At 40.6% G+C, this 13,043-nt stretch overlaps 1 protein-coding gene across 2 annotated transcripts in view; it reads left to right on the forward strand.

Moving 5' to 3' along the window:
* galnt14 (UDP-N-acetyl-alpha-D-galactosamine:polypeptide N-acetylgalactosaminyltransferase 14 (GalNAc-T14)) overlaps nt 1-10,382 on the forward strand; it is a 266,824-nt gene extending 256,442 nt beyond the window's left edge. Inside the window, exons 14-15 of one of the 2 annotated variants that reach the window (XM_085383097.1) lie at nt 438-557; nt 9,110-10,382. In XM_085383097.1, coding sequence (XP_085239223.1) covers nt 438-557; nt 9,110-9,268 — 279 coding nt within the window. In that variant the 3' untranslated portion in view covers nt 9,269-10,382. The remainder of the gene's footprint in view (nt 1-437; nt 558-9,109) is intronic. The other variant, XM_085383098.1, reaches the window with a different exon arrangement.
* Nucleotides 10,383-13,043: the final 2,661 nt, after the last annotated feature.

The following is a 13,043-nucleotide window of genomic DNA, read 5'->3' on the forward strand; positions in this document are numbered from 1 at the left end:
GACAAGCATGTCAGCATTGTTTGTTTGGTCTATAAAGAAATGGCTTTCACAGTTTGTTGTGGATGGCTGGCCTGGATAGAGCCCTAATTTCCTCCCCATTCAGCACATTTGTGCTGAACTGCAATGCCAACTGCGAGCCAGGCTTCACCGATACTCTTGTAGCCAGATGGGAGCAAATCCCTGCAGTCAGGTCTGGTGCAAAGCAAGAAACAATGGGAGTTGAGGATTAAATTCACACCAATTTAATGTTGCTTTTCCACCTGTCTCTACCGCTGTTGTGCTGTCTTTAATGACTTTATCTTCATGACCGCTTATCAGAAACAACACCAGAGGTGGGGCTGCACTTGAAAATGTCAGCTTTCAAAAACCAAACCCACACACAGCATTTCAAAATTCAGAGCAGATAAAAATGATTAACTCCATCTTCCTCTCTGCAGGAGTGGGTGTACACTCACGGACAGCAGATCCGACAGCAGCAGCACTGCCTGTCTGTCTCCACCACGTTCCCTGCCTCCCAGGTCCTGCTGCTGCCCTGCAACATGGCGGATGGCAAACAGGTCTGAGCACATACACGCATACACTTAGACAGACACACATAGTCGAGGAAGACAGGTGGTGCGTATCTGCTGGCGGGTCATAACCGTATATCATATGGCTGATAAATTAATCTAAATGTTAATTAATCTGAAGGCAAATTTGTCTAAAGATGATTGTTATACACACACACATACTCGCACTAACACACACACACACACACACACACTCTGCAGGAGCAGATGCTTGACAGTTTTTTGGACAGGTAGCTAGAAATACAGACACACATACACACTCGCTCTTGTCATTACCTGACCACTGGGCACCTTGACGGCGTCCCAGAAGCTCCTGCAGCACAGAACGACCTGACAACCAATAAATCACCTGAGAGAGAGAGAGAGAGCGATGGAGAGAGGCACAGGTGGAAAGGTGAAGCTAGACAGACAAAAAGAAAAGATGAGGAAAATAGAAAGGCAGAGGGACACAGAGGAGAGGAAGTTAAGGGAGAGGTATTGCAGAAGATTAGCTCATTACACCCCACCAACTGTTCAGTCTGCATGGAAAATTCTGCAAAAGTGCACCTATGTGTAAATGTTCATCTGTGTGTGCGTGTGTATTTGTGTTCATCCCATCTGGATTAATAGAATCTACTGGACACGTGGGCAGGATCAGACATTAAAAACCATGTACAGGTGCTAGGGTGTATGATTCACTCAGTGTTCGTCATTGCTCTTATTATGCATTATTTGATCCATTAGTCATTGAAGCGCAAAAAGCGGGGGGAAAAGGAGAGACAGGAAATTGAAGTAAAAGGAGAGGTAATTAGGGGAGCGACAAGGGGCTAAAACCAGGAAGAGAAAGACTAAAGGAGTAAGAGAAGAGAAATGGAGGCTGAAGGAAATGTTGATGTGTGATGATAAAAGAATAAAGAGTAAATACTGATAAAAGAAAAGAGAATGAAGGGAGGAAAAAATGTGGATGTGAAAGGAGAAAAAGGTAAAGAAAAGAAAAAGAACAAACAAATGACCTCGTAGGGCAGCCGTTCATCATATAACACGTTGCTGCAGCACACAGTGTACATCAACAAAAGCCCAGAGCAAAAAGTAAACACAATAAATCAAAATAAATCTTGTCACAGGATTCAAGAGTCTTTGTGCATTTGTTCACTTAATTCCTCACCTGAAGAACAGTCCGCCCCATTTTAGGCTTTATGAGTGAGGCTCAGGCTTCTAGGGGTCTGCATATTTTTATACCTCAGCAGTAAGCTCCCCTGTGGCAGCAGCAGCAGAAGAGGATGTGCTGTCACCAAACGAGACAAAAACTTCAGATACAATAGATGTGCCAGCTGAGGGAATCTGGGGAGAAAGTTGTTGCTCTTCTGGATTGTTAACTGGATGTGACTCTGACGGACAGGAGCGTACTCTCCTGCACGTGTGCTCTTTATGGAGACACTCTCAGTACACTGGGGAGAGGGGTTTGGAGGTAAAGCAAGAGGAAGAGCAAACAAAAAGATCTTTATCAGCAAAACTGATGGAGGAAAGATGGAAAACAATGTTTAAAAAAATGAGGAAAGTGGAGAGAAAGAATGACAGAGGTGAAGGATGTAAGGATAGAGAAAATAGAATGATAGAAATACATAGAGGAAGTTAGGAGAGGAGAATGGGAAAGAAATGAAGGAACAAAGGATATGGGAAGGAAAATATAATAGGGACATCAAAGAAAGGAGAGAAAGAAGGAAGAAAGCAAGGTATAGAAAAGAAAGGAAGATTGGAAGAAAGGAAGAAAGAATAGGGAAGGAAAAGAAAGCCCGTGGGGGCATGAAAAGAAGAAAAGAAAAAGAAAGAAGGAAGGAATTAAGGATAGGAAAAAAGGAAGGAAACAGGTAAAGAAGGCAGGGGAAAGGAATGAAGGAAAAAAGATATGGGCAGGGAGGAAAGTGTAATGTGGCATGGAAGAAAGGAGAGAAAGAAAGAAGGAGGACAGGTGTAGGAAGGAAAGAATAAGAAAAGTGAGGAAGAAACAATAGGAAAAGGAAAGAATGCATGCAGGTAGGTGTAAATGGGACACGCAATGAAGGAAGGACGGTAGGAAGGAAGGAAGCAGTGAATGAAAGGAAGGAATGCTAAATAGTAGGAAGCAAACAAAGAATAAATTTATCGAAATGGTATGGATAAAAGAAAGGGAGAAAGAATTGGGAGGGGAGGGAAGGAAGGAAGGAGGGGAGCTATATGAAGGAAGGAAAAAAAGATGGATGATGTAAAGAAGGAATGAATAACAAACATGCATAAATGGGCGAAATGGAAAGAGGACATTAACAAGGAAATAAATAAGGTAGCTTGGGGAACTAAATAGAAAAGGATGAATGAAGAAAAAGGAATAAAGAACAATGTGGAAAGGAAGGAAGGCTAAATGGCAGGAAAGAAAAAGCAAACAGAAATAAGGAAGGGAACAAAGGAAGCAAAACCAAAATAGGGAAAGGAACAGTTTGAAAGGAGGAATTAAAGGAAGGAAGAACGGAGGTTTGTGGCTAATGATGAAGACAATTGAACACAAAAAGCGCACAGGCAGGTGTTTAAAGCTGGAGTCCTTGAGACTTAAACTAAAGGACTGAAACCACACACACACACACACACACACCAGTCACTGTGTATGTTTTGTTTGTGTTTTTTAGCTGAGCCACTAAAGCGGATCTCTTTCATGCAACTTTTAAACTTTTGTACCGAGACACACACACGCACACACAGTGTTGTTACATGTCCCACTTGAGAGTGTGCATACGTATGTGTGCGTGCGTGTTTGTGTGTCAGAAGGCAGGAAGTAGAGGGATGATAGCTAATTAGAACGGCGATCCACCAGAGAAACAGCCCAGAGCTGACTGGTAGAGAGACTCAGACCCAGAGAGAGAGAGAGAGAGAGGAGAAAATGCAGAGAGGTTAAATTGAGGCTAGAGAAATGTGGGCGCGGTGATGGGACGAAAGACACAGAGGAAGACAGCAAAACGGGGAGTGAGAGTGAGTGGTGAAGACGGAAATAAACAGACCGTGACAGACAGAGAAGGAGAGAGAGGCAGGGTGAGAGAGGTAAAGAGAAGGTGAGAGTAGACCGTTCAGTATGAGAGGGAAAAATTACGTTTGACCTGAGGAGCTGAGAGAATGTAGCCACTTAGATTCGCACTTACAAACACTTTGATTAACATGCGCTGAGTGCCATCTCGTCACTCACAAACCCAGTAGAATAAGCATCCAGTCACATACACTTCCACTAACCTCAGTTTTAGTGACAAACACCTCCTATAGCATACAATTACAACCACAGGCAGTTGCACCACAGATTTTATTTCCTTGCAGATGCACACACATCTGTAGAAGCCCAGCATGCAAGAAGCCTATAAAATTCCTCTTCATACAGTATGGCTATGCAGCCACTGTACTGCAAGGCCACCAGTGCTTCATTGCGAATAGACCAGAAAATAGTATAATAAAACAAGCATTACTCACCCACGCATGACTGCAGGGACGTGTAGGAACACTCACACCAATCAGGAGGGTCAGGGGCATGGATCGGGCCAGTGGTGGAATGTAACTTTGTCCATTTACTCAAGTACAGTTTTAATGTACTTGTACTTCAAGTTTTTATATGTTTTGTTACTTTCTTATTATTTTGCATATTAGAAAAGACATCTTTACTAATATAGCTACCTAATAGTATTAAAAGATTTTTTTGTTAAAAAAAACTTTATTTGTGATGGTTAAACATTCGCTCCGTGAAAGAGGCTATTAGAAGGAGCAGTTTTACCATTTTGCTAAGCACTTTTTCAACTTGAAAAAAGTTTAAACCTTGGAGGAGTGCCATTTTTCATGTAACACCATCTGCATGGCGTATTGCTGCACATGAGCATCAAAATCAAGCCAGATTTTTTTTCTACACTGTGTTTATTTATTATCACATACACTTTATGGTTAAACGTACTGTGTTCCACCTCTTCATCTTTGAATTCAGGTGTTCTTTCAGTCCCATTTCCACAGATGTATAAAATCAAGCATCTAGCCATGATGTCTGCTTTTACAAGCATTTTTGAGAGAATGGGTTGCTCTAAAGAGCTCACTGAAAAACAACAGAGGTGTCTCAGCACAAAAATGGTGCACCCGGAGCTTCGTGGCATTAGTTCCCATGGCTGAGCAGCTCCTGTAGGTGTAATGTGGAGATGGCTCAGTACTTTTGTACACAATACATAATGAATTGTTCTTTCATGCAGATCCCTGTCCCTTGTTCTTGACACATTCTGTGCCCCCAATTTACTTTTAAGTGAAAGTTCCAAATGAGGATAACTTTGATCTATTTTCAAGGTGCACATATTAGTGAAAGTAAATCTAAACACCATCAAGCTTTCTAATGTATAGAAAACATTATCGTGAGACCAGTGCATTTAAGTGTCTGACCTTCATGAAGGTCAGATCTGCTCTTACGTTAGACTGAAAACTGAAACTTCATTATTATTGTGTTAAAAATAGAAACTCTGCAGTAGGACCTCAGAAGGCAGTGCACTTTTTTCCTTTGCATGTGCACATTTATTATTGATGGCAGACTTAGTTGTCCTCGACATGAGGGTGTGCTGCATAGGTTTCTGGAGGGATGTTCTTCCATTCTTCAGAAACTTCTTTTTTTTCCAGCTCTTATTTGCTGGAGGTGCTGTGTTGCTCTATTTTTATCTTTAAAACCCCAAAAGATGTTCTGTTGATTTCAAGCCAGGCAGCATCCTGGGATGTCAAAGTTCTTCAGAAATTCCTGTGTGAAATATACATTTTTATTCTTTAACATTTGAGTGATTTTGCATGGAGTGTGTTTCTTTTGTATACTTAGACTTCCTGTCACACACTTCCGCTCGCATATTTTACAGATTACTTAAAATCTCAGCTTTTTCTGATTTCAGTTTTCCACAGAAGCATATCGGCTTGTGTTAACCAGATATAAATCACAGCTTGTGGTTTTTCTTGAACAGTAGGTTAGTAGCACAACTTGTCACAAGGTAAAAATAGGCAAAAACATTGAAAGAAAGTTGGTCTTTCTGTCACGTCCTTAGGATGTTTCTCTATCACAAATCTGTTTTCTTCCTCTGAGGCACCAGACTGTTTTTTCCTGGAACTCATTTGTGTTCCTGGTGCCATGTCTGTTGGATTAGAACGACAACTTGCAGTCAAATCAAAAAATCACAGCACTAAAGAGATGGAGTCGCAGATGTTCAGAGTGAGAAGGAGCAGCAACCTTAATATTGTCAGAAAAAAGCGAATGGGCCTCATGCTGGAAACCAGATTTATTTTTGAATAGAGTACATGAGTCAGAAAATGGTTGGTGTTCACCTCTCTTTTAAAGGTTTGAGTTGTCAAACCTGCCAACATGTCCTCTATTCACCAAGAGGGAAAAAACACAGACACACAAAAACAAACTAAAAGCCATTTGTTTGATGAATTCACCTGAGATTTAAATGATAAGAAAGTGCAGTGGTGCACTTTAGATGTTCAGATATATTTCCTGCAAATCCATCATTGAGGCTCATCAGTGATCAGCCCCAGATTCATTCTGCAGCACATCGACAAGCCCAAACATCCAGCCTGAGTCATAAAGAACTATTTTCAGCCACAAGAAAAACAAGGAGTTCTCCAACAGATGGTTTAGCCCCCACAGAGCGCTGATCTTATCATCATGGAGCCGGTCTGCGTTTTCACAAAGAGACAGTGAGACAGCCTGAATTCACAGAAGATCTGTGGCATGTCCTCCAAGATGCTCAAAACAAAACCACCTGCCAAGCAGGTGTGCCTGCAGATTTATTATTTCAGTGTTGCTTCCTGTTTGCTGTGAATCTTTGAAAGCATCCTTATCCTTTTCTATTTAGAGCCAAAAACTTTTTTCAAGGTGTTTTATAGCTGATTAGATGCAGAAGTAACACTTGACTGTATTACTTTTACAGCTGCTGTATTCAGCCTCCGGTGGACTCTAATGAGACAAGTTCAGCATACTCCCTGTGCAGATTCTTGCATTTTGCACTTTGTTATCTCGCTCTTGTTCTTTTGTGCAATAAAATATAATAAAAATGAAGCTTTATAGTTAAACTTTCTAGCTGGTGACTTTGCTCTCACGCTCTCGTACAAATACGATAATTTCCATTTCCACCCTTATGACACAGTGGCTACATCCACCTTTAATGTACAGTCTCTTACCAGGGTATTTTGATACCTGTAGATTCCTGGAGAAAGGTGATTTCATTTCAGCCTGTGTTGTTCACCAGGTTGTAAAAGACTCCCATCTCCCTTGAGTCATCCTGAAAGGCAACAAAAGGCTTATGAACTTTAATGTGCAGTACTTAAAAGAGAGACAGTGATGTGTAGAGAAAGACCAACGCAACATGTTACTCTCTATAGTCTGCTGGAGCCGACACTAATGAGTTGAATACTAATTAATTTACTTTTAATTATCCCACCGTCTTTTTTTTTCAATTAAAAATCTCGGCGGCCCGTCGCTGTACTCTGATGGGCATGTCATCTTGACAATGCCGCAGCAGACCCACAATGCACTTCTACAGAACAAAGCTGATTTGTGTGTGTGTGGGTCTGTGTGACTGTGTGTGTGTGTCTTTACAATGCCTCATGAGATCAAGATACATGACAGTGATATGCTTCAGAGGCTCAGCAAATACAACATGGCCGCTCCGAGCCAACGTAAGCATAAAAACACTGATACAAGGAGATAACCACACAAACGTGCAAATTATGAAACACAAAGATACAGATATCACACAAATGGCACACACACACAAATAGTTTCTATTTTTCCCTCGTTTTGTCTCTCTTCTTTTATCTTTTATTCTGTTTTTCTTTGTCTGTCTCAGATGGCTGGGTTTCAGACCCACTGCTAGATAAAAGCCTCTTTTCATGTCTGATCATATCTACTGCTTTGTTTCACAGCTAAAGAATCCAGCTATGAATAATACACACACACACACACACACACACACACACACAGTGTCTATCTGGTCAAAGAGCCACTGGATTGTTGAAAAAGTCAGGAGACTTCTCCATCTAGTGGTGACTGTGGGGAATCACATGCTGTCCATTGTAAACTGAAAGCGGTCAGAATTTATGATTACCTTTTAATCAATAAATGTAGAGAGTATAATTAGATGTGGAAGTACAACCATAAATATGTTTTTATTACCAGGTGGCTTCAAGTAAAGTTGGTGGAGTCATGTGAAAAATGTTAGTCACTTTGCATCTGTAGAAAATGATTTTAATGAATATTAAAGGTGAGAATAATTTCGCTCCTGACAAAAACACAGCTTTTAACATTAGTCTGAATGATTCCAATCAAACAATACAAACAATTATTGAAGTATTATTTGAGTAAAAAGGGAACAAATATCATCAGTGAAAGCAGTTGTAAGCTATTGAGCTGGCACATTTAATAACTCCACCAGGGAGCCTGAATCAGTGTTTGATTTGTTTTTATTATTAGGATTACTTAAATTACTTTCTTTTTTCATGAACATTTTAACAGCAGTTGAGCTTGACACAACTTAGAAGTGATTTTTGGAAGAATATTTTACCATTGTAAGATCCTAATCACTTATATGGACATGGGTCATAGACAGGCTGGAGCCCAACTCAGCTATAGGAGTGTGAGAGGCTGAGTACACCCAAGAGCACAGCCATGCACACCTAAGGCCAGTTTAGAATCACCAATTAGCCCGAGTCATGAGTCCCACTAAAACCCACACATCCACAGGGAGAACATGGCCCAGCTGGATGGAGGATATATATAAATCAGTGAAAACTTGCACTTTTCATACTTGTAAAATCTGCATACACATGCACTTCTAAAAGTAAAGATTTGATCACCAATAACAGCGTTCAGGATTCAGTGAAGCGTGCTTCTCCGACGGGTCCTCTGATGAGAATTGTGGTGCTAACCTCTGTTTGGTGGTCATCGTGCGGCGTGCGGTTCCTGGGGATTTCTGCTGAAGCATCCTGGTTTTTTTTCTTAGATGTTATGTTGATGTATTGTTAGATTCGGTGGCGGCTGTATAGCCTGCATATTCCATGCTTTCTAAATTACTTCAGTGACTTGAGCGAGGCCTGCCATTCAGTGCCGTGTGTGCAGGTGTAACCCCTAAAAAACGTTTTCTTTTCATTTTCTTTTTTATGCGAAAGAGTGTGACATCAGCTCTGTCATTGTCAGATTCGTGTTTCTCAGCATATTTCTCTGCGGTCATACAGTAATACACCTGCTCAGCAGAGCATGACTGAAGACCTTTTCACAGCTGCTGCAGGTTTCTGCATTCATTAGATCCTCCGAGCAGCTCTTGACTGCAGTACAGCAGCTGGATCAATAGTGAGCAAAAAAAAAAATGAAGCACAGCAACAACAACAAAAAATTAATTTTTGGACTCCTTATTTGTGGTATGTTTTCCACACTAACCAGTAAATGTTTTGTTTTCTAATTTACATGAGATGATAAAGTAGTTAAGATTTTAAACGTTTGTTTTTAACTTTTTAAATGTTTTTTTTCTTCATTTTTCCTGCAGCGGTGGCAGAAGTCAGGGACTCACTTGGAGCACCTCGTCTCCCGGTTCTGCCTGGACTCGGAGATGGCTCTGGACGGGATGGACGATTCCCGAATGTTGGTGATCAGCCCCTGTGAACTGAGCGCATACACGCAAAGATGGGAAGTCCCCTTCTCCTGACCCCTGACCATGTGACCTTTACTCCCTCTTAAAAAATGTGCCCTGTCACACTCATCCCTCAACTCAAAGAGAGAATGCTGCTCACACACTGACCATGCATGAGCAATCATGTCACAGTGCTGCATCGAGGATATCTGAATAGAAAGCTGATGAAGACTTTTTTATGGGTCTTTGTAGCATGAAAAGAAATGCAGACCTTTCAGGTATAAAGACCTGATTTATTTATGAGCTGCACTGGTTTGAAATAATGTTGCTCCAAGAGAAGCCGGAAAATTGTGTGGTTTGGAGATTCAAGTGTCTGTATTGGAGAGTGAAAACCAAGTGCACCTTAAAACCCAGAACTTTCAAATAGCTGAGATGGACAAAAAAAACAAACAAAAAATAACAATCATAGAATGTTTCCTGTGTCTTTTGCAATCTGCTTTTAAAGGATGTTTAATAAGCTGGAAATTAAAACCAAGCACAGCTCGAGGTTTTATTTCAGTTGGTCAAATACCTGTCACTGTCTTTACTGCAGCATCCCAGTCGGTTTCTTACTGGGATCTAACCAGAAACTCACCAAAGTAAAGCCCCAGTAAACTGCACAAAATGTGAAATCTTTAGTCTGTCACACCAAGCGGGATGCAATCATCTCCAGTCTGGAATATATCCTAAGGTTTTTGTTTGTTTGTTTGTTTGTTTTGTTGCTTGGCTTAAGCTTTCATTTACTGCTTTGGGAATAGTCTCAGTTATTGAGGTTCTCAATTATGAGAACACTTTATGTACAAGTAACCCCTGTGATCCTAAAGCTCTGGCTCCACCCTGCTCTAAATGCTCCGTTTCATACCATTTTTTTCAACGGTAGGCTCTTTGTGATGTCAGTGAGAGAGGATATTCCTAAAGTGAGCACAAAAGCCCCACCCATCTTCTGTTCAAACCTTCTGTTTGCAAGGGGCAGCCAATCAGAAGAAAGTAAGCTTACAACAGCAGCTCCTAGTTTTTGTGGCATATGCCCCATTTTAGAAGCGCAACACTCTCGAGAGTTTAAAAAAAAACGAGGATGAACGATAACAAAGGATCTTTGTGTGAGGTACAACTCCTCTAATGTTGACCTTTAAAGGTCAGTGCAGCAGCATCAGCTAACTATTTTTGTATACTCTGCCTAGTAAAAGCAAACCCAGTTTCACTTCATATTTTTCACCAGGTTGACAGTGTCCCACCTGCAGTGGCTCTGTGCCCCACCTACAGGACCTGCCCCACACTTTAAGAAACATAGGCTTAAAGGGTGGGTGGCCTTAAAGGAACAGGAACTAAAATGGCCTGTTTCAGAGAGGATGAACTTAGGAGCTGTACCAAGTATGAGATAAAGAAAGATTATTTTGAACTATGAATGATGCAAAGCCACCTTAAATGACTAGAATTGCTCAGTGCTCAGAGTAGAAAAGCGCTATTTAAATATGCCAAAACATTTACCATTTACCAAATAAAAATTAAGAAATGGGAAAAGGAATGCTGACTTTTAGAAAGCTTTGCACCTAAACACAGTCTAGATCTAGAGTAGTTTCTGTACGCCAACCAAGGCTGCCTACTCTGGGACTGCTAGAATTCCCATATTGTTAGTGTTATAGGGTTTGCACAGTGGATGGAGCATTTTAATGGGTTCTTTAAATGACTGTAACTTCCCCATTGAAACTTGGCCTCATGCAGCTCTCTTGGCCATGTGAATAGCTTTGATTGCAGAAATATGAGGAAGAGGATGAAAAGGAAAGAAATAAACAATGAGGGGAGTCACATTAGGTAACACAAAACCTGAAATTTAGAGCACGCCCTGGCTTAACTACAGGATGTAGCATGAAAGCAGACAGGACAGAGCTACAGGTGCAAATATGGACAAACAGTCACAGTGGAAAAAAATATGTAAGAGGAAGAACAGCATGAATGCAGCACATGTCAGAATATCTACATGCTGGTAAATCAAATCAGCAAATTTCTGATTCCTGTTGCCCAAATGAAGCAGCTGCTTCACACAGCTGCTGTGCATGTGAGACTTTTTATACACAAATGAGATTTTTTCACCATAATTACAAAGTATTGATATTTATCAGGCAAGTTTGGTAAATTAATAAAAATGATGCTATTTAGGGTTTATTTTAATAAATGTGTCCACTCTCGAGGTGTGCTATGATGCAACCAAACCTTTTGTTTTTCTCCTACTTGAGATTATTTCTGAGCACTCTGAATGGGCACGAGGTTGGGCTGGTGGAGCTCAAACCTGTGGGAAGAGTCAAAATCCAAACTGATGTTAACTGCAAGTCTTCTCTAAATCGCCTCTCTGTCTGTTCACAATGATTTTTAAAAATTGTAGAACTTCTTTGCGGTTCAGTTACATAATGTGTTTGACATCTTCAGTATCAGTTTGATATCCTGTTTGATTCCTGAATCCTGAATAAAGCTTTTATAATGGCTGTTTCTATTTTATTGACATGCTTATTGTGCAAACTGTGAGCTGCTGTTGGTGCAAACACGGTGCTGCTCAAAATATTTACAAAACTACAACTAATCTTTTCTTATGTTTTACCCTTTACACAGTTAGGTCCATGTTTGGACTATGGCACATTTTCTTGTGATCGTGCATCCTCACAGTAGACTTTATATTAATTCATTAAATTTAAGGGCTTTAAAGTACTGCAGAAACAGGTTAGAATTACACAGCCTCATGTTTGTTTATAATGCAAGTATGGTGTCATATATTAGCTTCAGAAATACAAGGGTATTTCCTTTGAGATCTGCAGCTGTGGTTGTGAAAGCTCTGTGTTTAACTTCAACAGAAATCAGTTTATCTTATGAACCAACTGGTTTTGAAGGTCACACCTTTATAACCAGTTGTACATCCTTTATAACTAAGAGTGTCTTTGACAGTGAGGACCTGACTGTTCACACACTGGCTGTTCTGTCCTACATCAGCGTCACATAAAGCAGAAGCCCTGTGTTACGTCTGGTTCAGTTTGGGTAAGAAGGAAAAACAGCCGAGTCCGTGTAGGTGACAAAAATAGTGATTTTATTACATGCTTCTAAGACAGAAGCATGGGAAGACAAGCGTACAGCCACAGATCTCCAAAGAGTGGACCGTTCCCCATCCTTATATAAACCCATGATGACATCACACAGTTAGACCTTACTGGAAATGATAACAGTCTCCCCATAGTCCAAAGTTCTCCTTATACAAACATCAGATGATACTTTAGAGAAAAACAAGTGTGTGACATGTCATGTTGTGCAGTTCTGTGAGCCTGCGTGTCCAACTAGAGAATGTCCTGACATGACCTCCCTGTGTAAATAAGGGTGAACGTGCGTGTTTACATAACTCTCTATGTGCATGTTCTGATGTAGGTCTGCAAATGAATTAGAACAAGGTCCTGCTGGACCCTCCAGTTATGGACGGTGAATACAATGCTGTGGATACCATTTGAGACTTGATTACAATGATGATAACCTGCATACATTAATCTTTACTCAGATTACCATAGATTTAAAACAAAGATTATACTGTCATCAGATTCCACAATGGTAAATGATTAATGATTGATACTTCTAATTATAACTGTGATCATAAGAATACAAAATAAAATATCTCCTGGTCACATTCCTCCTCTTTGGGCTGGCTTGCCAGCCCAACTCACACCAGGATTTGTCTCCAAACCAAACAAACACGTTATGACACTTATCAACCCCAACACCTCCGTTGTTTTCCAATTTTCCCACAACCCAGCTGTTCTTTTAGCTTCAGACTCGAGTT

This window comes from Rhamphochromis longiceps, linkage group LG15 (genome assembly GCF_057381845.1).
Source record: "Rhamphochromis longiceps isolate RC_006_pf linkage group LG15, R_longiceps_female_GT1.1, whole genome shotgun sequence".
In the NCBI taxonomy this organism is placed as follows: domain Eukaryota; kingdom Metazoa; phylum Chordata; class Actinopteri; order Cichliformes; family Cichlidae; genus Rhamphochromis; species Rhamphochromis longiceps.